Raw genomic sequence first — 26,293 nt, 5'->3', positions numbered from 1 at the left:
GATGAGCGTCGCAACCCCAGAGTCATTCACGACTGGACTCAACTGTCAGGGGTCCTTTACCTTTTTAAAAGTCCTTTGGTTCCAGCAAGATTTTTAGAGTTTTAAGTTTATGCTGCTAAGAATTGTAAACTACCCTGACTACTGCATAGGCACTAAAAGGACGCAACAGATATGCCTGTCTGTTTCATAAAGCTGGTTGACTGACCAAAGAGTGCTAACAAATGGTTCCTCAGCATCCTAGAAAAAAAGTGACAAGGCCCCTTGTTGTTCAATGTCTTTATAAATGACTTGGATAAAGGAATTGAGGGGGTTCTAATCAAATTTGCAGATGACACCAAACTAGGAGGAAGTAGCTAATGCTGCAGAAGACAGAACTGGGATTCAATACGACCTTAACAAATTGGAGAACTGGGCCAAAATGAACAAACGAATTTCAATAGGAATAAATGTCGGCTTCCACACTTAGGCAAGAAAAACCAACTGAACAAATATAAGTTGATGGACACCTGGTTTACCAATAGTACATGTGAAAAGTACTAAGAGTCATAAAGACCACAAGCTTAACATGAGTCATCAGTGTGATGCAGCAGCAAAAAAAATGTGATGCTATTCTAGGCTGCATCATCAGAAGTCTAGTGTCCAGATCAAGGGAAGTAATAGTACCACTCTATTCTGCCTTGGTCAGACAACACCTGGAGTACTGTGTCCAGTTCTGGAAGACATGATTTAAGAACAATATTGATAAGCTGGAATGTGCGCAGAGGAGGGCAACCAAGATGATCAAGAAACTAAGCCTGATGAGGAACAGTTAAGAGAGTTGGGTATGTTTAACCTGGGAATGAGGAGACTGTGAGGTGATATGATAGGTAAAGGTAAAGGTACCCCTGCCCGTACGGGCCAGTCTTGACAGACTCTGGGGTTGTGCACCCATCTCACTTAAGAGGCCAGGGGCCAGCGCTGTCCGGAGACACTTCCGGGTCACGTGGCCAGCGTGACATCGCTGCTCTGGCCAGAGCCAGAGCCAGAGCCAGAGCCAGACACGGAAACGCCGTTTACCTTCCCGCTGGTAAGCGGTCCCTATTTATCTACTTGCACCCGGAGGTGCTTTCGAACTGCTAGGTTGGCAGGCGCTGGGACCGAGCAGCGGGAGCGCACCCCGCCGCAGGGATTCGAACCGCCGACCTTTCGATCGGCAAGCCCTAGGCACTGAGGCTTTAACCCACAGCGCCACCTGCGTCCCGAGGTGATATGATAGTCACCTTCAAATATGAAGGACTGTCACATGGAAAATGGAGCAAGCTTGTCTTCTCCTGCTCTGGAGGATAGGACCTGAACCAATGGGTTCAAGTTACAATAAAGTAGGTTCTGTTCTAAACACCAGGAAGAACTTCCTGACAGTAAGAGCTGTTTGACAATGGAGCAGACTCCGTCGGAAGGTGATGGACTCTCCTTCCTGGGAGGTTATTAAGCAGAGGTTGGATGGTCATCTGTTATGGATGCTTTAGTTTAGTTCAGTTTAGTTGCATTGCAGGGGACTGGACTAGATGACCCTCAGGGTCCCTTCCAACTCTCTGATTCTATGATGCTATATGTAATAAATAAAACTAGTTTAATACAACAACTCTGACTTTACAGACTCTGATGACAGGCATGAATTGGAGAGGCTGCGCTATAGAACCTGAATTATGCTTGCAACTTATATGCATGTAGCAAGGTGGCTGAGACTCCTCTTGACCACGGACCACCTACACTGGGGCCATGTTTGACAGATAGGCAAGCATGCCCACCTGTATATCACCTGGTGTCATTTTGCCTGTGTGGGCTGAAATCAAACTAAAAGGGGGAAAGCACAGCACTTTGCAAGCACTGCGGATCAGCTGATTTTTCAACCCCCCTTTTGACCCAGCTATGGTATACAATATCAGCTGTAGGAAAGGTGAGGGTGGCTTGAGCTAAACAGCCTCATGGGCCAAATGGAGAGACTTGGCAGGTCTAATTAAGCCTGCAGGCTGAATGTTCCCCACTGCTGGGCCTACACTTTCCAATTGCTTGTCCACAAACTTAAGAGTTGTTAGGAAACCACTGCCGCACAGCATGAGATGATGATGCAGTCAGGGAATTAATGTGGAAACCTGGAGCACATGCAGAAGCCCCTATGAGTACCTGAAAGGCTCTTCATATCCCTGACTAGGCACTTAGGATACAGACCTGAAAAGCTGCAGAATATTAGCAGACCACAAAAAGAAGGAAAAGTACTGAGGAACAACAAATTCTAATGCACTAGTGACTAGGGCTTGGAGTGAACAGCTACCGACATGTTTAACTGTGTTGTTCTCTGGCTTTTATACTGAAATTTACTGACATAGCTTCTCTGTTTAATCTATAGGGTTTTAGATCCCCAGTTATTCAGTTATGTGGTTTAACAAGTTAGCTTTCCTTACCCTTGACAGAAGACCACCCTTCTCTTGGTAATAAATTGTTTTACAAGTCCAACCTCTTGCTCTCCTATCCACTTGCTCACTGCCTGGAATTCCATTAATAAATTTTATCAGTGAACCTCTTCAGACACAAAGCAGTTACAGGAGGTATGTAGTTTCAGCATTCTCAAAGAGCAGAAAATAAATTGTTCAAATGGCAAACAATTCACGGGCTGTGAGTCTATCCAGTTTACTTAGCAGGGTAAAGCAATCAAAATATGTTGGAAGGCATCATCATCTCTCAACGGAATTGTACAAGGAATTCATTTATTCCACGCAGCATTGTATGAAGTTTTGCAACACTGTCAAATGTTAGAACTATTTTAAATTGCATCTGCTAGGTATACAGTGGTGCCTCACAAGACGAAAAGAATTCGTTCCGCAATTCTCTTCATCTAGCGGTTTTTTTGTCTTGCGAAGCAAGCCCATTGACAGCTTAGCGGATTAGCGCTATTAGCGGTTTAGCGGCTTTTAGCGGCTTATCAGCTTAGCGGATTAGCGGATAAGCGGATAAGCGGCTTAGAAAAAGGGGGGAAGGGGGGGGAGTCAGAAAAACTCACAAGACATTTCGTCTTGCGAAGCAAGCCCATAGGGAAATTCGTTTTGCGAAGCACCTCCAAAATGGAAAACCCTTTCGTCTAGCGGGTTTTTCATCTTGCGAGGCATTCATCTTGCGGGGCACCACTGAACTAGAATGCTCGTAATTGGTGATATCCCTTAATATCCTTGTTCACAACCTTACTTAAAAATATTAACGGGTTAACGAATTCTGTATTATAATTATAGATTAATTTATCATGAAAGTTTGATCAATGTTAAGATCAGAATTCTAGGTCCATGACATTAAAAATGCCGAAAGGCACATTTCATCTAAGATATATACAACAGGAGCCACATCTCCCAGCTGAATGTAATATGTGATGTTAAGAAGTCTATGTTAATGAGAAAAATGTGTACTACTTCAGTTATGATCCTGCTAAGAAAGATTACTTTCTTGCTGTTTAATAACAGAAGAGTTGCATCATGGTATGAAGTATCTGGCAGCAAGGAAAAGAACAATTTCTGAATGCTATGGTTAAAAATATTTACCAATCACAAAGGTCTGGAAATAGCTGGAAATTAACTTTCCATGAACCAGAAGGTAAGCTTAAAATTACACTTATAACCAATGTTAACTACAGCACCAGTTTAGGATATTAATGGAAAAACATCAGAATGTAAGTAGGACCACAGACATTTTCAAGGCAACCTTTTTTGCAGTTCTCTGGATGTGAATAATCTGCACAGATTTGCAAGCTAGCCAAACAGCAACAAGACTTGTCACACAGAGAAGTGTAAATCCTCTAATATCTGATGACAAAACCAAACTACACTTTTCTATTCAGTTGCACCGATGACTTTCCATACATTCCACACCTGGAAAGTAGTTGAAGCAGCCAATAACTTAGAAACATACTTTGGCAGATGTCTATCTTGGAAACCACCAGAACCATTCATATGCTTCAAGTCAAGCAATGTACTTCAATCATTTGATAATATTAAAAGAGACTTCGGCTGTTCATGCGCTTTCCCAAGCAACGGCACACAACTCATACAAATAATAGCTATTTTATGAGTTAGATTTCTATCCCATCCCTCCACCATATATAGTGACATATATAGTTCCCCCCCCCACCCCAATATTCTTTTACCATCACAACAACCCTGGTTAGGCTGGTAGACAGTGAGTGGCTCAATATACTTTGCAGTACAGGGATCTGAATCCATGACTTCTTGAGTCCTAGCCCCATGCACCAACTAGGTGAAGTGGAGCTAAAATTATATAGCAGGTTGATGTGCTTTGGTTATAACAGTGCATGCCACTTGTATAACTTCACAAATAATCTACACTGTTGTAGACTAGGTAGAAAGGTATACCTTACCCTTTGAAAATAAGCTTGTTTTTTCAAAAAAGAATCCATGTATTTATCTGTAGTACTTATATAATCACCTCTCAAGAAAAAGTTGCCACAAGTGGTGTGTACAAACTATAAAGTAGCTTATGAATATATCAGTAACATTGGTGCTACAAAGTCTGCTAAAAACTCTGGCTGCCTACACAGCATCAAGTCAAGTTAAAGGCTTTATTGTTAGTGTGTAATGCCCCAAACAGCAAAGACCAGCCTACCTGAAGGACTGCCTGTTCCTGTATACACCAACCAGATCGCTGCGATCATCTGGAGCATCCACCTTGGCTGCACCCCAGTGACTTCATACCAGTTTATTTATTTCATAAAGTGTACATACCACCTGACTGTGAAAAACAGTCAAGCGGTTTACGAAAAGAATAATACAATAAAATTATCAGTTTTAAAAAAAACTACTTAAAACATTCAAACTAATTCATTTCTAAACTAATGCTTTACGTGCCAGTGCTTTGGAACACTGCTAGTACTCTCATTTGACTTATTGCTTTCTTTTATAATAAGCAACTCAAACAACTTACCAAGAAAAGGACATACATTAAAACCAACTGGAAACTAAAACAGAGTGAAAGCTGGAAGTTCCCACTCAAATCAGACAGGCACTCAAAGTTCTGATACGCCACTGCCTGCTGAAAGTGTTTCTGTTTCACCAAGCATTTTAAGAGAATTAATTTGATCCAGGTGTTGGTCATTTGTTCTGCATTCTATTATTTTATAATAATGGTTCTATTGTAAACCACCGTGCTCTTTTTGAACGAGTTGGCAGTTTTTAAATACATAAATGAAATAAATAAATAGAAGGTCTTCTAGAACAAAGGTCTTCCATCGTAGAACAAAGGAAAAGCCTTGGGTCTCCTCGGGTTCAGGCTGGTTTGTCCATGGGCAAAGAGCAACTATTTTATGCTTCTGCAGCTACATATAGCTTTGGACATTTTTATCTTACATTTTGAAGATATTCAATGCTTTCCTAAGAAAGCTTTTAAAAAACCACTTGTAGTGGGAATTTAGCTTTTTTTTTTTGCCTGCAAAGTCTTCCTCCTCTCTCAAAGTGAAAAATTAAGTCAGGAAATCCAGCCATCATCAGAAAGGAAAATACAAGAATGAGTGATTTTGAGGTCATTTTGCAAACTGTTATTATGGGAACCAGACAACTGCCATATTTAGAAACCATATTAGTTGGTCCTTAAATGGACAGCATTGGTAGAATGATTTCTGTTCAGGTATGGCTTGGATGAGTTGGTTACCAGTATCTGATGTGGTCAAGGCCAAGGCTAAAAATCAAATCAAGGATTTTAGGCAGAGTTGTGATGTTTATTCAGGTTAACCAATGGGTATCGTTGCACACCTACCCAAAAACCACAATCGTTTTGAAGACTGAGCTTAGTTTATTTTTTGTCTTACACATTCACATCAAGATTTCAGTCCAGTCACAACAGATCTTTATGCATAAGTTTTAATTTAGTCCCCCCACCCATCTGCGGCTTATAGGTTGTGCAGGAAAAATGAACTGAAAATGTAAAATAACTTGTTTTCAAATGGTGTAGTATAATGAAACATATTGTGCAAAACAATAGTTTCTATAATGGTTCAAATATTTAAAGAATGATACAATAACACAAAGTGGAAAGCGAGCTTTCCAACATTTTCCGACCTATATTCTTGAGCCATCTGGTGGCATGTTTGTTTCACTGCAGAGGTATTCAGTATATATTCTTGAACAGGATCTCACCTCTACCCTCCCAGGTGGCAATTTGACATTACAGAATTCACACATAGTAAAATTCAGCAATACTGTGGTAATAAAGCAACATTTCATTTGCTTCTGGAAACCTGCTGTAGGATACAGGTTACACTACGGATGGACTGTTTCAAAAGCTACATTGTGAATCTAAGTGTTTCACAGTAAGCGCTGGATATTACCACCTCTCGCGATCTGCGTGATAAATCTGACCATAAACCTTCCTTCTTGGCCTTCAATACCTATCCAATCTAAACAGAAATAGTATTAGTGATTCATTTCTTAAAGAAATGAGTTCTCATATCCAAGATGTAAAACATAAAATTATTCTCTCTTAAGGGCACGTGAATTATACCATGCCCCAAAAGACTGGATACAGTTCAAAATGCAAAATATAAATTGTTCTCCTGCTGCCAGCGCTTTCAAGAGAGTGCCTTCGCCTATAGTGGTCAAAAGGCCTGCAAAAATTGATAATGGGCATTACACTAAAGTAAAGCCCTGATTTCAAAAGAACTTGCTTCCTATTAAGCTTAGTGTTAAAGGGTATTTAGAAGGGCTGTCTCTAAGAACAATGATATAAATAACCATTATATGATTAAGTAATTTCTTAGAATACTATAGTACATTATTGAAATCCAGCCTTCAGCCACTTTTTTTTTTTTGTCTTTTGCTCAATGTAAGGCAAGTTAAATACAGAACCTAATCTCCACTAAAGCCTGTAAACAATAAATAAATTTAAACATGTGGACATCACATGGAGGCCTATTACAGTGGTACCTCTGGTTACAGACGCTTCAGGTTACAGACTCTGCTAACCCAGAAATAGTACCTTGGGTTAAGAACTTTGCTTCAGGATGAGAACAGAGAGTGCACGGCAGCAGCACAGCAGCAATGGGAGGCCCTATTAGCTAAAAGTGGTACCTCAGGTTAAGAACAGTTTCAGGTTAAGAACGGACCTCCAGAATGAATACGTTCCTAACCCAAGGTACCACTGTATGTTGGAAGCTGAGGGGCTGACTGAAAGGTAGTTAATAGTTCCAATCTGAAGAAGAAAGCTGCATTAGTGCTGTTGTGTAAACTCTTGCACAATAGTTCTTTCAATGCAATACCACCACATTGGAGTTGCGAACCCGAATTAAAAAAATAATGAAGCTCAAATCAATTCACAAAACAGTTGTGCAAAGACATACACAGGAGATTATGAAGTGCCAGTCAGAACTTCGCTCAATTTGGGTTCAATTTCCTCACACAGGTTGAAAACAACTCTTCTGTGATAGGAAGAGCACTTCTGCCAAGGGAAAGACACATTTGGATTCAAACAGGATCCTCTCTTAAACCCTAATCCTGAAAATATTCACTCGGCTTCCAATATCCCTTTCATAGAAAACATAGTCAAGTGTACAGCAACAGGCTGAACTTCGGGAATTCTTGAAGGGCATTAATTATCCAGTTCCTTGTAGCCAGTCTAGCTACAAGCCCAGTTTTGCAACAGACTAGTTGAGTTGATTGCAATGTACTGGGAGACTAGCACAGTAGCTATAGTTGGATGCAACATTAAACCATGGTTAGGCTTACACATGCCTCCTCCCCCCCCCCCCCGTGGCTTAGAAGAGGACCTTGAAACTTTCCAGTACTTTCTTAATTGCTTATCACAAACCAAATGAAGTTTGAAGCATATGCATGCACTGTTAGCTAACCCCAGCTTGTTGCTTTAACCAAACCAGGGAGCATCATTTAACAATAGTTAATCTCAACAAGCCAGTTCCATAACCAGTAAGTTGAAGTTGGCTTGTTTTGAACACTCAGTCCCAAATTTGGGGGGGGGGGGACCAGGTTAAAAAAAAGCAAAAGTTTCCAAATTCATCCTCCCAGCCACACTTGATTTATCAGCAGCTCTAGCTTTTAATTACTACAAAAGTTAACAGAAGTTACAAAAATACATAAATATGATTATACAGTTAGACATACCGTATTGGCCTGAATATAAGCCTCCCTTTTTTTTTCCAAATTCAGACCGTGAAAATTTAAAGTGCGGCTTAAATTTTCAGTCTCACAAAAAAATGGCTTTTACGATATCACCGCTGAAACAGACATGCGGTAAAACGGAACAGGTGTGAATGCCTGTGGAATTTTAAGGGAGCGGCTTATATTCGGGTATTGTCTTTTTTTCCTTTTCACCCTTGAATTTTAAAGGTGCGGCTTATATTTGGGTGCGGATTATATTTGGGCCAATATGGTAATCACACTTAGACAGTTATGACATAAATTGATATTGATATAATTAATATGACGGAAAATCAACCAACAAATGACACCAACCAACAACCCTGGAGGCTTTGGCAGTCACATGGATATAAATTTATATCAAAGAAAATATCCTATATTTATTAACACTTTCCAAATTTTATTCAGTGACTTTAAGAGACAGTGACTGACACACCCCGCTGAGCTACTAAAAGTTTAGCTGTAGTTTGCAAATTCCAGACAAGTTCTCTTTTCTTACAGTGTACCTTGTTAACATTTTTTTTACCCAGGCATTTGCCTCTTATTTGAGTGTTGGTTAGTTCTGGTACAGTACTTCCTGATGATGATTTGTAACAGTTTGATTAGACTTTTAAAAATGATATAGGATATATTTCTAAACTTTGAAGCTTATATTGATGTTTGACTTGTATTTTCTTTACTTTGTTAGACCTATGGGTGCTCCTACTGGAAGAAGGGCAAGGGGCAAAAATGATGTGTAAATAAATGTAATAAAATCATTAATGGTTATAGAAATTCCATTGGTTTATAACACAAGTTACATCCTCTTCCAGAAGACTGAGAATTGGACTTTTTCTTATTCTTCTATACATCAGTAAAGTCAACCACTGCCCACACCTCTTACCCTTATCTTTGCTTGGATATATTTGACTTAACTGATAGGGAAGTCATATACAATTGTTAAAGTAGTTTAAAATAACTTGCTTTTATAGTAATACATAGACATAAGGTTAACTGAGCCTCATGAAAAGATATTTCATTACAGGTGGGTTAATACTGGGTAACCCAGCGTCTTCCCCCCTTTCTTTTCTTCTTGACTAGTTGTCAGGGAACTGACATCAGAGCGAAAAGCGGAGGCAGGGCTCCAGAGCGATGCCGGAGAGGGAACCAGTCGGGGGGAAGGAATTCAGTGTGACACCAATAGAGAGGAGATGGAGGAATCGGTGTCAGGGCTCCAAGACCCTTCAACCGAAACCAGCGGAGAGAGCGCTGGCACGCCCTTGCCATCCCCTTACTTGCGCAGATGCGTTCCGCGCAGGGAACATAGGCGGAGACTTGGGGTCAAGCAGCTTTTATGCTGGAAGAGATTCAAGAAACGCCCACTGGCAGATTCTGCAAGTGACTAACAGGTCACGGAGGGCGAGCTCTAACCCTGAACATGTTTGAGCAAACCACCTAATCGAAGTGGAGGCAGTTTACGCACGAGTAACCACACAATACCATTACAGCAATCTGCCAGTCACTTGCTGTTACTCGTGAGTAAGCAGTGGAAACATGAGCCAGACAGGAGGCGCCGGGGCAGCAGAGGCAGCTGCGGGGGCGCAGGACCTGGTGAAGAGGAACCAGGAGCTGGAACGGCATGTAGCACTGCTGATGGCGCGGCTGGACGAGAGGCGCACCCAGGACGCGCAGGTGAGACCCACCCCAGTGGCAAAGAAGGTGCCCGGACTGGTACACAAGTTTGGGGGAAAACCCCAAGAATATAATGGATTCCGGACAGAAATAGAGTACGCACTGCAGCTGCAGCATGATGATTTTGCTGACGAGGCGGCGCAAGTGGCTTACATCGTGGGGCATCTTGAGGGCAGCGCGAGGGAATGGGTTAGACCCCTAATGGCCGCGCATAACCCCGCCATGAAGGACGTCCGGAAGTTTTTTCAGGCGATGGACGCTATATATTCCAGCCAATTGGGGGAGAGTGTGACCCAACGGGAGCTGATGAGATGTAAGCAGGGGGACCTTTCCGTTAGAGACTATTGGTCCCGCTTTGCGATGCTAATACACAGGCTCGAATGGGATATGGACAGCCCGCCCATACGAATGCTGTTTGAGGAGGGGTTGTCCCCAGCCGTTAAAGATGAGCTCTCCCGCGCGCGCCGCCCGGAGACTATGGATCAGCTGACAAAATCTGCGCTGGCGATAGGCTCTCGCCAGGAAGCGCGCGCTTTGGAAAGGCGGGAAGGGAGAGGGGAGCGTTGCCCTGACTACCGCATTCCTGAGATGCCAAGGCAGCCTTCCAATAACGTGGTGCCAATGGAAATTGATGGGGCGCGCGCACGCGAGGTGCCGAGCGCCCAACAAATAGTCAAAAGGGAAGCAAAGGCTGGGAGAAACTCCAAGAAATGTTTCCTCTGCCAACGGCCAGGACACTTTGCCAGGGTCTGCCCACAAAGAAAGGCTTGGCAAGGGATGGTGGGGGCCGCTGGAAATGAGGGGGAGGGGGCAGAAGACAAGGTGCAGGAAAACGCCAGCGCTTGACTGCCCACAGGGGGGCGCAGCAGCCAAGCGAGCAACTAATTGAAGTGCCCCAACCGGACCCACCCAAGGTTTCTATAGCGATAGAGGTGACGCTAGAACTCCCAAATGGGCACCCAGTCAAGGTGAAGGCAATGTTGGACTCAGGGAGCTCCTGTAATTTTTTTAGTAAGGAGTTTGCGCTGGAGCACCAGATCCACTTGCTGCCACTGGATTTCCCACTCCAAGTCACCACGATAGATGGCAGAGAGTTGCTAGGGGGAGAGGTGACACATCAAACCCCGCCTATGAGAATGAGTGTGTCCAGGCACACAGAAACCATAGCCTTTCATGTGGCCACACTGGCGGGACCCCCAATAATACTGGGGATGAGCTGGCTAGTGCTACATGATCCAGTGGTGGCGTGGCACCAACGCACGGTCACCTTCGGGTCAGCCCACTGTTTGGAACACTGTCTAGGAGGGGAGAAGCCCAGGGTGAGGTTGGCCAGAGCAGCAGCAACCACGCTGGAGCAGAAAGGGAAGGTGCCGCCACAGTACGCAGACTTACAAGAGGTCTTCAGCGAGAGGGAAGCGGACAGGCTGCCGCCACATAGGCCCTTCGACTGCCAAATCAACCTTCTCCCTGGAGCACAGCTGCCGGTGGGTAAGCTGTATGCCATGTCCGACAGAGAGATGCAGGAGTTGCGAGACTTTATAGACAAGAACTTGAAAAGGGGGTTTATAAGAGAATCTAAGGCAGTGGGGGGCAGCCCTGTGTTTTTTGTGGATAAAAAAAACACGGATCAGCTGAGGCTCATCGTGGACTTTCGAAGATTAAACCTGGTATCAGAACCCGTGACCTTCCCAATGCCCAGAATTGATGATATTCTGACCAGGGTAAGGAAGGGTAAGATTTTTACCAAGCTGGACCTTAGGGAGGCCTACAATCTGATTCGAATGAGAGAGGGGGACGAATGGAAAACCACCATGTTCACCCCCCTGGGGGCCTTTGAATATTTAGTTATGCCATTTGGATTACAGTCAGGCTCTGCCTGTTTTCAAAGCTTCATGCACCATGTGCTGGGTCCCCTGCTGTACAAGAACTGCGTAGCATTTCTGGACGACGTCCTGATCTATTCGGACAATGAAAAACAGCATGTCCAGGACGTCAGGGAAGTGCTGAAAAGGCTACGAGAGCACCAACTGTGGGTCAAGCTGGAAAAGTGCCAGTTTCACGCCAAGGAAGTGGAATTTCTGGGATACAGGTTGTCAGACAGAGGTCTAGCCATGGACCCCGGCAAGGTGCAGGCAGTGCTGGAATGGAAGGCTCCCAAAACCCGGAAGGATGTGCAGAGGTTCCTAGGGTTCAGCAACTTCTACCGGAAGTTCATCAAGAACTTCGCCCACTTAACCGCACCCATCACGGATTGTCTCAGTAGCAAAAAGAAGTTCGTCTGGACGGAAGGGGCCCAACGTGCCTTCGAGGGGCTAAAGCAGGCGTTCGCCTCGGAGGAACAGCTCCTGCACGTGGATCTGCAGAAACCGATGAGGCTAGAGACCGACGCGTCGGACAGAGCGATAGGAGTGGTGTTGCTCCAGCCGGGACCGGCCCAAGACACATGGAGGCCGTGCGCCTTCTACTCAAGGAAGCTGAACGAATCGGAACAGAACTACACGGTGTACGATCGTGAACTGTTAGCTATTTATGCCGCGTTTCGCCAGTGGAGACATCTCCTGATAGGGGCTCAGCACAAGATCCAGGTTTGCACTGACCACAAGAACTTGGAATACTGGAGGACAGCGCGAGTGCTCAACCAGCGACAGATTCGGTGGGCACAGGAGTTCTCCAAGTTCTTCTTTGAGATCAAGTACGTGCCAGGGCAAGAGAACGTGAGAGCAGACGCGCTTTCACGGAAACCAGAGTACACGGAAGGAGGAAGACCACCGGACGCTCGACATGTGTTCCCTGAGGAACGATGGGTTTGTGGGGGGGCGTTGGTTGGGAAACGAGAACTAACCGAGTTGATTCGCCAGGATGAATTTGCCCAAACCAGAATCAGGAACTAAGGGAAAATGGGAGAGACCGGGGGGACTTCGAGGTAAGGGAAGGGTTACTGTATTACAAGGGAGCAATGTATGTGCCCGGGGGGGCCTTACGGGAAAGGGTGCTCCGACAACTTCACGACAACCCTACAGCGGGACACTTTGGGCAACACAAGACCATGTTACTGGTCACTAGGGAGTTTTGGTGGCCGAAGGTGAGGGAAGATGTACGAGAGTATGTACGAGGGTGTGACCGCTGCCAAAGAGCCAAGGGGGAGCGGGCAGCCCCGGCAGGGTTACTAGAACCCTTGCCCACGCCGGGGAGACCCTGGGAGGTGGTATCAATAGATTTCATGACAGATTTGCCCAAATCCAGAGGTAAGACAGCAGTCATGGTAGTAGTAGATCTGCTAACTAAGATGTGCCATTTTATATCATGCTCTCATGCGGTGACAGCCGAGGAAACCGCACAACTGTTTGTTACTCACATCTTCAGGTTGCATGGAGCTCCTTCAAGGGTTATCTCTGATCGAGGGAAACAATTTACCTCGAGGTTCTGGAGGAAGCTTATGAGCTTATTGCAGGTGGAGGTGGGATTCTCGACGGCGAGGCACCCGGAAACTAACGGGCAGGCAGAGAGGGCAAACAGCATATTGCAGCAATATCTCCGCTGTTACGTCAACGAGAGGCAGAACGACTGGGTAGATAAGCTAGCACTGGCCGAGTTTGCGTATAACAATGCGGAGCATGTGTCCACGGGGATGAGCCCATTCTTGGCTAATTATGGGTGTCACCCCAGGGCCTTTCCCGGGAGGGGGGAGGAAGAGTGGAGCGTGCCCGCCGCAGAGCAGTTCGTGGAAGAAATGGAAGCACTGCACCAGCAGCTTAAGATGAATCTGGAAAGGGCCAAGGAAGAGTACAAGAGGCAAGCGGATAAACGTCGCCGGGAAGGGGAGACCATTAGGGTGGGGGACCGGGTGTGGTTATCCACTCAAGGATTGCCCTTCAAGGGTGGGTGTAAGAAACTCCGGCCGAAGCGGCTGGGGCCTTTCGAGGTGATACACCAAGTCAACCCGGTGGCATTCAGGCTCAAGTTGCCAGACAACATGAAAATCCACCCGGTATTTCATAGGTCACTGCTCTCGCCATACCGAGGGGAGCGGAGAGTCCGGGAGGTAGGAGAAGGGCTCAGACACCCACCCCTGGAAGAGAAGGAACACCACCAGCAGATAATGGAGATCCTGGATTCGCGGTGGCGGGGGCGGCAGGTGGAATATCTAGTAGCGTGGGAGGGGGAGCCCGAGTCAGAAAACACGTGGGTTCCAGAAGGGGAAATAGATGGTGGGTATCTAGTGGAAGAGTTCCACAACAGGTATCCGAGGAAGCCCAAACCTCTGGAGAGATTCTGGGAGGAGCAATTTGCCACCACCGATGATGATGAGGAGGATTTTGTGGGTTTTCCAGAGTCGCCAGAGGAAGGAGGGGAGTCATCAGGAGAGGAGGAATCAGATTGGGAAGCCCCTCCCGTCAGAAACCGGGGCGGGTGGGAAGCGGGGTTTGAGTCCTCGGACGATGACGACAGCTCCTTTCGAGGGTTCCCTGCATCGTCGGCTGAAGGTGGGGACAAGGTCACATCACCGGGTCAGGCCGGGGGTGGAGGGGGTCCTGGGGGGGAGGTGGATGTCAGGGAACTGACATCAGAGCGAAAAGCGGAGGCAGGGCTCCAGAGCGATGCCGGAGAGGGAACCAGTCGGGGGGAAGGAATTCAGTGTGACACCAATAGAGAGGAGATGGAGGAATCGGTGTCAGGGCTCCAAGACCCTTCAACCGAAACCAGCGGAGAGAGCGCTGGCACGCCCTTGCCATCCCCTTACTTGCGCAGACGCGTTCCGCGCAGGGAACATAGGCGGAGACTTGGGGTCAAGCAGCTTTTATGCTGGAAGAGATTCAAGAAACGCCCACTGGCAGATTCTGCAAGTGACTAACAGGTCACGGAGGGCGAGCTCTAACCCTGAACATGTTTGAGCAAACCACCTAATCGAAGTGGAGGCAGTTTACGCACGAGTAACCACACAATACCATTACACTAGTGTTAATAGCAGCAAATAACTCGGTGATAACCTTTGTGAAAAATTGTCACATTGGAAAGAGGTTAATAATAGATTAATACTTATTTTCATTTGTCAATGATTTTGCTCAGTGGCTTTCAATACCATTCAAAGTGGTCCCTTCTGGACTGTTTGTCTGGATCAGACAATATTTAGAGAAGTTACAAATAAATTATGAGAATGAGAGTGATTATCATGATTTCTTCCTCCTTTGAGAAATCAAATAGCCTGGTGGAAGTCTTCAAAATATTTACTAACTACCCAGAAAGAGAAGATGTCAGGTACCAGCTGAAATGACTCATATCTCCAGAAATTGCATGGAATGAAGTGAGACTGGCCTTCTTCATCAGATGTGTCTTCACCATCAAGTACTATCAGGGGCAGAAAAGTTTGTCCTGGCAGAACATTTGCTTGTAAATTCCCAAAGATATGCAAGCACTCTGAATCAGACACAACAACTCTATAGATGGGCAGTTAATTACTTATTGTCTTCACCAATTAAGATGTGTTTTCTCCACCTATATTTTAAATCAGGTGAAGAGCTTCTTTTGGGTCTCTCGGTGAAATCTTTCAGAAACAGCCAAGAGAAACATTTGCTGTTTTCCCTCCTTCCAAGATGCCATGTTATGCATCATACAGCAGGTCAGCATTTAGTACATATTACAAATTTGTGATGAACACAGAAGCAAATTGACTAAAGTCCTGGAGTCTCAGTGAAACCTTATAGGAAAGGGGAAAAGCAGGATAGATAGGAATTAGTTTGTAACAACCACTTAAGTACATAGAATTCAAAACTGAAAAAAGGCAAACGGGCAAATATGTTTCCCCCATGTTTTTCACCCAAAACCACATGCTTTGCTTTAAGTTACAACCCTAACAACATTTTACTAGATGTCCTCCATTCTTCCATAGTTGCTAGTCAGCCAGTAACAGACAACTTTGCTCTCCTTCCATTAGTTTGGAAGTGAGAAGCCAAAGGTAAAGTACTTTTTAAAAGCATCTGGTCCTCCTCTGATAGAATATGCACAACTATTTCTGAACTCATAATCCAAAACAGGGGTGTCTAGATTTTGAGATGAGAGTAATTAGCTGCATTTAAGAACTAATTCACTGATGAAGAAACGGGAATACAAAAGTTCTTTCCTTCTCGTATTGTAGGTATAGAGATTTGTGAGATAAATTGTTTGCAGACTTCACAGGCTACAAACATACATACCTACACCAGCTCTGGATTTCAGAATAAAGAGCACAATTTTGAACTCTATCATCAAAAATTGTAATGAGCTAATGTGTTGCCTTGCCACAAAGCATTAGCAGTTTCTATTCAAATACTGTATTTACTCGATTCTATTGCACCATAGAATCTAATGCGCACCTCAATTTTCAGAACCTTGAAACCAAAAAAAGTATTCGCTGAGAAATGTAAATGTGCCATCAAATCTAATGTGCACCTTAATTTTCGCAACATAATTTGGCCAAAAAAGGTGAGCATTAAATTCGAGTAAATACAGTATATGAATAAGAAACAAAAAATTTTATAGACCAACTATCTTCAACACTTACAAATTATTTTTATTAATCGTTGTTTTCATTTGATAAATATAATGAGGTATCAATGAAATTCTGGTAAAAATTGTATATTATTTGCATAGGGATAAATCACAACTTGAGCAGTAGAAGAGAAACTATTTTTCATGCTTATTTTTAGATTCCTTGTGTCTAAAGTCAAAACCGAAATTAATTGGTGCAGAGTCACAGCAATCACAGAGAAACCTTAAAATAAACTTGGAACAAATATGAGAAAAGAGTAAAGCAAGACAGAGTAAAAGAAGTACATAATGTATTCCTTCCACGAGCAAAAAAGAATAGTCACAATCTGTAGCCTTAGATTCTCAAATCTAAGAATTAAACATGACTATGCCCTTCTTTCACCGTATGTTTGTAAGACACCCTTCGGTAACAAACAATATTTATAATCAAACCCTCAAAACCTAGTAGTCTTCCTTCCAGTAGGCAGGCTTCCGATTCCTGGCTAGTACACTCACCCATATCAACATGAGTTTCCTAAAATAGTTAACACACACACACACACACACACACACACAGCATCCATTATACACAAACCAGCAAGAAATCTACCTTTGACTTGCATCCTACTTTTCATCTCACCATACTGCAGAAGTTAGATGATGTTATACAGCATATTGTTTAAAAAGTACCAAGATTCTTTAGCACTCCAGGAAAACACTGAAGTAACTTTAGCAGCTCTGTATCCAGCATACCTGAGCAACTCTAAACCAGTTTTAAAGAAATCAAGTTTCATAAAAGGAAGTGTATCTCCCCTGTCTAGACACCAAATTATGGAACATTCCTCCCATTTCTATTTAAAATATAGGTTATATCTAACACATAGCAAGTATAGTTGTTTACCAAAAGAAGAACCCAACCTAACCTAAAACTTAAAATGTTAACTATTTATTTTCCTTAATATGTAGCAGTATTGCAGATATATTCCCTCAAAATAATATTTCTTTCTTTGTTATATTGGTTCCCAGCCCTTTCCAAGACTGGATACAGTAAGAATAAAATTACTCTTATCTAAAAACAAAAACAAAAATATTGCACACAAACCTAAAATAAAATACAGTGTCAGATACAAAAGGGAAACTTCACATCCATCTATCCCCATTTCAGCCTGGGTGAAAAGTTGCACCTTGGCACACCACAGAAATGTGTACAAAGTATGCGCGGGACACACAATCAAGGGAAATTTTATAACTTGGGAGCCACTACTAAGAAGGCTCTTCCACATGCTACCACTCCTCAAACCTCTGAGGGTGGCTGAATTGTTAACAGAGACTCTATGAGTGAATGCTTTTTCTGTTTTGGTCTGTCTGGGGTGAGGTGATCTGTCAGGTATATGGGACCGCAGGTGCATAGGGCTTTATATTTCAAAGACCAAGACCTTGACAAGGGCCTAAAGTGGACAGGCAGGCAGTGAAGTTCCCTCAGAACAGGTGTTACGCAAGCTCTCCAAGTCACACCTGTAAGTACCCTTGCAGCTGAATTCCACACCACCTTGAATGGAAGCCCCATACAGAACACTCTGCAATTATTCAGAGGAGAAGTTATTAGAGCATGGATCACAGTTGCTAAGCCTTCTCTCTCCAGGAAGGGCTATAGCTAGGCATCAAGTGACAGATTGGATCAAGCAGCACAAATTCTTAAAGCTTCCTGGGATATGGTCAGTGGACAGCGCACCCAGACACTGCTCTTGCAACAGAAAACAATACTTCATTTTATATTAACACTACACTAAACCTTGAATACCTATTCTTGACTTACTTTCAAAAGAAATTACAAGTAAGATTCTCCACACTAGTAAAAAGGAAACATCAAATTCAAGTCCGGTAGATAAATAATGGCCTCGCCAAACTTTTCTGTCTCGGCATTTCTCCATTCACAGATCACCAGAAAATTAAGATATGAATTGAATTTCAGTTATCTGAGTGGCTTCAGTTATCTGGGACAACCCAGCCAGATTATAAACACAGCCAGGTTATAAATAATAAAATTATCATCATCATCATCTGCAGTGACACCAACAGCTTGGTATAATATACAGTAGCACCTCGGCTTATGTTACCCTCGGGTAACATAAACTTTGGGGTGTGATAGCAGCAAACCCAGAAGTGTTTCACTGTGCATGCATGTGCAGAAGTGCTCTACTGCTCCATGTGCATGCACATAAGCGGTCTGCTGCCGCACGCAAATGGACAAAAGTGGTCCCTCTGGTTGTGGAAACCTTGGGATCCAACCGGAGCTCCAGAACGGACCCTGTCCACAAACAGAGTTACCACTATATTCCTATCCAGGAAGTGAAATCTTAATTGACTCTAGGAACCTAAGAAGTTGCTTTGCATTGTGTCAAACCATTGGTCCAACTAGGTGAGTACTGTCCCCACTGATTGGCATCAGCTCTCCAGGGTTTTAGGCAGGAATCTCCTCCAGCCATACCTGGAGATGCCAGGAATTTAACCTGGGACCCTCTGCATGCAAGGCAGATGCTCTGCCACTAAGCTACAGCCCTTCCCCATGGTAAGTGTGGTGTTTGTACGGAGCCCCCAGTCATCTCACGGACTATTGATGCGTACACCACTAATCCGCTGCCACCAACCAGGTCCTCCCCAGTAAATCACTTAGTCTCAGTCAGGTTCTTAACAAAGAAGAGTGTAGTTTATTGCAAACACAAATAAACTTTAACTGCATTCAAAACGTTGTTACTCTTTACCTTCTTAGTCTTATTTTAGCCTATCTCTAACTCTTCTACCTCCCCTCACACAAGAACCAACTGCACTAACTGTCTCTCTGTTTCCAATTGTCTGCCAACTGCTTTTCCAACCTACCAACCAACTGAAACCAAATAACCCAAATCTCAGGCTAAGCCCTTTTATAAACAGGTAGGCTCCTCCTCTGGCTTTTCTATTGGTCTACCTATTAACTCTTTCTCTCCCCCTGTACTGACATTTTAAAAAAGAACGGGCAAATGCCACAGTAAGCAATGGTGATCAAAAGTTGATTGCGTTGTGACCAGTACTTGGGCTGCCACATGAAGAAACAAATTCCTGAATTCGACACAGAAGCAAAGCAGAGCCTTCAGACCAGCCAGCAGCTTAGGTGTGACTCAGTGGTGTGCGGTGAAATTTCTCATAGGGGAACAGTTAGGGCCAGAGGTGCCAGCTTGCAGGGTGATGGGGAGCGAACGTCACACATGTGAGCATTGTGCCTCCCTCTCTAAGCCAGGCTGAAATTTCCCAGGCTTTGGGAAGGAGGCACCAGGCCTCTGACAGGTTGCTGGAGCCCTCCTGCCTCCTTCCCAAAGCCAGGTAGGCAGAAGGGCTCTTAGACCCCTCAGAACATCACATCTCCCTCCGTAAATCAAGCAGAAGATTCCCAGGCTTTGGAAGGAGACACCACCACCAGGGGAACATTTATGGGACTAGCCTAGTCCCTCTAGTCCACTGACCGCACGCAACTGGGAGACTCACATATTCCGCATGTACTGTGCATAATGGCCATCTTTCCAGTGACTGGAGTCCTGGGGTAGGGAAGAAGGGAGTTTTGGAGTCACTGCTGCACTTTGTGCTTGCCACTGAACAAAAGCTACATTGAGGAACGATGACATTTCCAATCCACAAATCTAGAGGAGTTGCATCTTCCCTGCCCCAAATATGCACATTGCCTGCCCATACTAGCTTAACTTTTAACCCAGAATTCTTACTCTCTCCACCATGGCACCACATTTGCTACTACAGTGGTACCTTGGGTTACATACGCTTCAGGTTACATACGCTTCAGGTTACAGACTCCGCTAACTCAGAAATATTACCTCGGGTTAAGAAGTTTGCTTCAGGATGAGAACAGAAATCGTGCTCTGGTGGCGCGGCAGCAACGGGATGCCCCATTAGCTAAAGTGGTGCTTCAGGTTAAGAACAGTTTCAGGTTAAGAACGGACCTCCAGAACGAATTAAGTACTTAACCCGAGGTACCACTGTATTCCAGATATTGAAAGGTTTTCAGTTTGTTTTGTGGTAAGCAAAAACTGAGACCAAGGAGCTCAAATACTATACTTCTTAGTACGGTGGTACCTCGGGTCAAGTACTTAATTCGTTCTGGAGGTGGAGGTGCGTTCTTAACCTGAAACTGTTCTTAACCTGAAGCACCACTTTAGCTAAAGGGGCCTCCCACTGCTGCCGCAGCACAATTTCTGTTCTTGTCCTGAAGCAAAGTTCTTAACCCAAGGTACTATTTCTGGGTTGGTGGAGTCTGTAACCTGAAGCATATGTAACCTGAAGTGTATGTAACCCGAGATACCACTGTATCTGCCCAGTAATGCATTCAAAGCCCTTAAAAGGGAAAAAAATGAACGTGGGGTGGCGTGGGGTGAAGTGAAGTAAGACATAAATATTAATATGTTTGGAGTATAGTAGAAGGTTAATGTGCGCTCCCGCTGCTCGGTCCCAGCGCCTGCCAACCTAGCAGTTCGAAAGCACCTCCGGGTGCAAGTAGATAAATAGGGACCGCTTACCAGCGGGAAGGTAAACGGCGTTTCCGTGTGCGGCTCTGGCTCTGGCTCTGGCTCTGGCCAGAGCAGCGATGTCACGCTGGCCACGTGACCCGGAAGTGTCTCCGGACAGCGCTGGCCCCTGGCCTCTTAAGTGAGATGGGCGCACAACCCCAGAGTCTGTCAAGACTGGCCCGTACGGGCAGGGGTACCTTTACCTTTACCTTTAGAAGGTTAATGTTTAATACAGTTTTTGACCAAACTGGCTTGTCAACTCCATGAGTGCTCTGGAGTGTCAGTGTTCTTATTGCGACGAGCTTTCAGAGACTCTCTGTACATTTATGTACGTGATCAAGTCTGATTGCTTATAGTAATGCCGCTTTAGCAAGCCATAGACAGCCAATTTACATGGCCGGTATTAGAAAACCTACTTCTTTGGTAAACTATACCCATCTGTAGAACAGTTACAAATTATGTGCTGTTTGAAAAGTGACTTGATTTGTTAACTGTAACAATGTCCCTTAGTAAATGGAAACAAATGTGTTTTTACCAGTAACAAAGTTAATATTTTATGTTTTTTAACATATACAGTACTTGTTGCTAATGTTTTGCTTCCTTCTTCTTCACAATCCTGGAAGGCTTCTTCAATATTTTACTGAAATATTATGAATAAACTTTGGTTAGCTTAAAAGGTAAAGGTACCCCTGCCCGTACGGGCCAGTCTTGACAGACTCTGGGGTTGTGCACCCATCTCACTTAAGAGGCCAGGGGCCAGCGCTGTCCGGAGACACTTCCGGGTCACGTGGCCAGCGTGACATCGCTGCTCTGGCGAGCCAGAGCCGCACACGGAAACGCCGTTTACCTTCCCGCTGGTAAGCGGTCCCTATTTATCTACTTGCACCCGGGGGTGCTTTCGAACTGCTAGGTTGGCAGGCGCTGGGACCGAGCAGCGGGAGCGCACCCCGCCGCAGGGATTCGAACCGCCGACCTTTCGATCGGCAAGCCCTAGGCGCTGAGGCTTTAACCCACAGCGCCACCTGCGTTGTATCTAATCCTTTCCAGCAAGTGAAACACAAGGCTGCTGAATCTCAAGACTAACATTTTAGCACAATGGAGATAAAGGAAAAAGCTTAATCAGCTTGAATGAGAACAACATTTTATCAAGCATATTCTGTAGCCTGGTTCAGATGATGGTTCAAGTCTTCATAAACCCATCTAGGACACGAGGAGCTAGTGGGGGGGTAGAGTGTTCGTGCTGTCATATGTTAGCTTCAGAATGAAAATCCAGGCAGATTTCCCCCTTTATATCCAAATGTGAACTTTAGCATATTGTCAGTTAACAAATCAGGAAATTATCCCAGGATTGTTTGGGAGAACCTGTCATATAAACTTTGAGCAATCTCTTAAAATATCAAATGCTAGAACAAATATGTAACTTCCTTGTAGGTATAACTATAACCTTGGAGCCCAGAAGAATGTAATACAGTTAGGGGTGGACTAATCTAGTTTCTTGTCATGCACCTTAGAAAAAGGCCTTGGTTTTGTCCAGGGTGGAATGAGTCTAGAGTTCTCTGCGAAATGATTTGTATATGGAAAGGGTTTGTAAAAACAATTGAAAGAGAAAGAGGTTTAGCTGAATGAACTAAAAGGGGAAGCTTGTTCTAACATAGAAAATAGTATGAAAGACTATGAGGGAGCACATGGGCGAGTAATGTAATTGAAAAAGAGAAAAGTGTGAGTTGAGGGGACAACTAGATACTTGAAGCCAATATGGAAAATGAGTGCCACTCAGAACAGTGGAATATACATCTGAGTAAACATGTAGAAGATGGGAATGACCACGAATCATGTATTTTCAAATTCATTTGTCACTGTTACACTTCATACTTGTGAGACAGAGCTACAAAATTAAAGTTTTAGTACATGAATTTCTGAATATGTATACTTTTGTGCTTCCAGCAGGTTTACAATACTGATTATAATCTTGTCGAACACTTTATACTGCTGGGCATCCGGTGCATATCCTGTTAAAGGCAAACAGTACCAGTGATAACATATTGTAATCTTGAATATGTCATAAAAGGAACGCTAGCCAGTTTGCATTTCACAATAAGTCACACAATTCTGTCAAGTAAGGAATGGGTTGTATCCAAAGCATCATCAGCAAGGTTCTGCTGGTGCAGCAGCTCTTCTGTTTCCTCTTCTCTCCCCACACACCCCCAAATCATCTTTGGAGGGTCTCCCAACCACCGTCTGTAGCTAACTTTGAAGGCACAGACAGGAGGAAAGGAAGGCAAGGTTCCTTCCCGCTAGCACAAGTTGTGTGTGCTGGCAGAACATGAGTGTTGGATACCACACAGTGTATTTTTTAAAAGAATTAAGCTGTTGTATGTACTTCCAGCTGGAGATGGGATAACATAACATTACACTCCATTCAGATGGTCTGCAGAGAGATTGTAGAACTGTGAAAATAACTGTGCTTGGCTCTGTGTGTGTGATTTAATATTTATAACAATAGAGATACAGGTCATTTTGATGAGGGTTGGATTATAGATTAACAAAGTATTGGCCTAGGCCCCATGGCTTTGACATGTTGCTGGTGCTGTCTGTTAACAGTCCCCTTATAATTAAACAAATAAATAGTTCTCTTTGGGCACAATTCAACTAACTTACATAGACTGGATTGGATCCAGACTTAGGCTGCAATCCTAACTCCACTTACCAATGGAGTACAGCCCATTTAATTCAATAAGATGTACTTCTGAGTAGATATGACAAGGATTATACTGTAAATCATACGTAGACTAGACCCATTGAAATCAGTGGGATTTAAGTTAGTCATGACTAACTTAAATCACCTTGATTCAATGGGTCTTCTCTAAGAATGACCAAGAGAGCAATCCAAATTCCTTCCCCATCCAACTAGGATGGTGGCCATCATCATATCCACAGCATCAAGCCACCCAACTGGCAAGCAGAAGAGACTGTGTGGAGGAGCACCCCTGCCCAATCCACACACACCCCTCAGCTTGGTACAGAAGGGATTCTCAGAACCTGCTAACAAAAACAGGCACATCCATCACATTAGAAATACAAATTATGGCTATTAAAATATATCAAAAATGAGTTATGTATATATCTTGACTAATAGAACTAAAGTTTATTAGCAGCAGAGAAAAGGGAGGGAAAGAAAAAATGCTATATATTGTAGTCACTTGCCTTCACTGTAACACCTGCTAATTAGCAGCTTTTCCTTCAAAATAAAAGCAGCAATGTTAAGCACACTTTAAAAAGTGTATGTAACATACAACATAACCTGACTACAACAGGCTGCTGACAGCCCAGTTCTTCAGTTCTTGCAACTACTAAAAGAACAAGAGACTAGTGCTACCATAGAACTGAGTGCACACTTATGGTTTATTTCCCACATTATGCATTTTTACTCAGAACAAGCTCTTCCACATAGAGACTATAGTGCGATGTATAACAAGACAATAAAAATGTGGGGCGGGGGGGGGTTGTACATATGCAGTATTTAATACAACATTTTATGAAAGAGGTCACCCACAACTCAGAGCTAATATAATCATAGAGTTGGAACACAAGGATCATCTAGTTCAACCCGCTACGTGGGACTCAAACCCACAACCTTAAGTGTCTCATGAGTTATGCTCCACCAACTGAGCAACCCTTCAGTAATAAAGCACATGTATTGTATAAGGTCCAGTCACTAGCATCTCCAGTTGAAGGATCTGAAGTAGACTTCTGGTGGCTGCTTGACATCTCACATAGCTGCTAACAAACACCTATACGTCCACCACAGAAACATTTAGCCTTGAAACTCATAACTGCACTGGTGTGATTAGTATTTCAGGTTCAGGTTTCACAAAGGAAACGTATCACGTCGGTTCAGTGAAACTCATTTGCACTGATTCCCCTCTCCCTTTCCTCCCCCAACGCCAAATTCAGTTTTGGTAAGGCAGATGTTCCATGATACCTTCCACAACAGAAATAAACAGGTCAGGTGGGACTAGGCTTCATCATCATCAGTGCTTTTTTCTGGGGGGACACAGGGGTACGTACACCCCCTAAACATTTTGTGAATCTTTGTCCACTTGTCCATTTACTGCATGTGTTTTTCCCAATTTGAACTATAAAACAGTGATTTTCTTGAGTCAAAATGGGAGTACCCCTAAACATATTCTTTTTAGAAAAAAAAGCACTGATGATGATAATAATAATTCAGTTTCTGCCTTCTGGAAGAAGGTACAGGGTTATAAAGACTAGGACTAGCTGCCTGAGAAACAGTTTCTATTCAAATGTGATTTTGGTTTTAAACGCAGCGTAAGGTAGTCTCTACAGGAGTATATTGTATTTAATTATGGGGTATCAGAGTTTTTAGGGGGCTAACCAGGCTAGGATAGCAGGCTTGTTGGTTTTTGAACGTCTGATGTAGCTTTTTTCAATTTCGTTGTTCTGTATGGGACAATGACAATAAAGATTATCGTATAGTAATAAGAGACTGGGCTGCACTTACCTGGCCCGTGATGCCAGTGACGAGGGCGACTTTCCTGGGGCTCATATCTGCACAGTTCTCTGTCGCCAAGCTCGAGCAGGTGTCTTCCTGATGCTGGGAATGAGCCATGGCCCTGGCAGGGGAGGGGCTGCAGCAGTTTACAGATGCCGTGGCACACAAGGGGGAAGGAAGGAGCGGGGTGGCGGCGAGGACGTGTGAGCAGTTACTGCGGAGAAGGCGTGTCGCCCCACGCGCTCGTTTCGAGGGCAGCAGCAGCAGCAGCCAAGTATCCCCTCAGCTGTGCTCACAGGGGCGCTTGCAGGCTCCAGGTAGAGGGGGCATCACCTATTACCTGAGGCAGGGTGGGGGGACTTGGCTGGCTTCCATGGCCGGATATTTGCTTTGCCAAGGTGCCCATTGGATGCAAAAAGCCACCTCACCTCGACCAAAAAATTAAAGGTTTCTCGTGCAGGGCGGGAAGGTCGGGGCCAACATGCATGGGGAGCCTGTGGTGTGTGTGTCTTTACACTGCCACCCACTCTCTCCCGCCTTTTCGCCCCCTAGGTAAAGGTGAGCGGGCCTCAGGTGCTCCTTTCCTTTTTGCCTCCCCTTTGCGTCCCCCCCCCCCCGGAACTCTTGCAGCGGGGTCCCTTTAAGAGCCACGAGGGGATATAAGGTGTGGGACCGGCCAGCCGGCCTCGTTCTTCTTCCCCCCACACTCCGTTTCCGCTTCTTGAAAAACAGCGGCAGGCGCCTCCTCCGTCAGCCAATCACGAGAGGCGCCGCTTTTGCTCCCCCTCCCTCCCGCGAGGCAGGAGGAAGCGGGCGAGTCATCACCGTGCGGCGAAAAGGTTTGCTAGAAGCGAGCGGTGGGCGGCGATTGG

General features: G+C 44.4%; 1 protein-coding gene across 2 annotated transcripts in view; it reads right to left on the bottom strand.

Moving 5' to 3' along the window:
* The window catches only part of GMDS (GDP-mannose 4,6-dehydratase), a 297,379-nt gene extending 271,305 nt beyond the window's left edge, over positions 1-26,074 (bottom strand). The window contains exon 1 of one of the 2 annotated variants that reach the window (XM_079985072.1): positions 25,431-26,074. In XM_079985072.1, coding sequence (XP_079841198.1) covers positions 25,431-25,538 — 108 coding nt within the window. In that variant the 5' untranslated portion in view covers positions 25,539-26,074. The remainder of the gene's footprint in view (positions 1-25,430) is intronic. The other variant, XM_079985071.1, reaches the window with a different exon arrangement.
* Between the last annotated feature and the right edge of the window lie 219 nt (positions 26,075-26,293).

The sequence above is a fragment of the Podarcis cretensis genome, assembly GCF_951804945.1.
Source record: "Podarcis cretensis genome assembly, chromosome: 7".
Taxonomy (NCBI): domain Eukaryota; kingdom Metazoa; phylum Chordata; class Lepidosauria; order Squamata; family Lacertidae; genus Podarcis; species Podarcis cretensis.
This window is presented reverse-complemented; position numbering and strand designations above follow the sequence as displayed.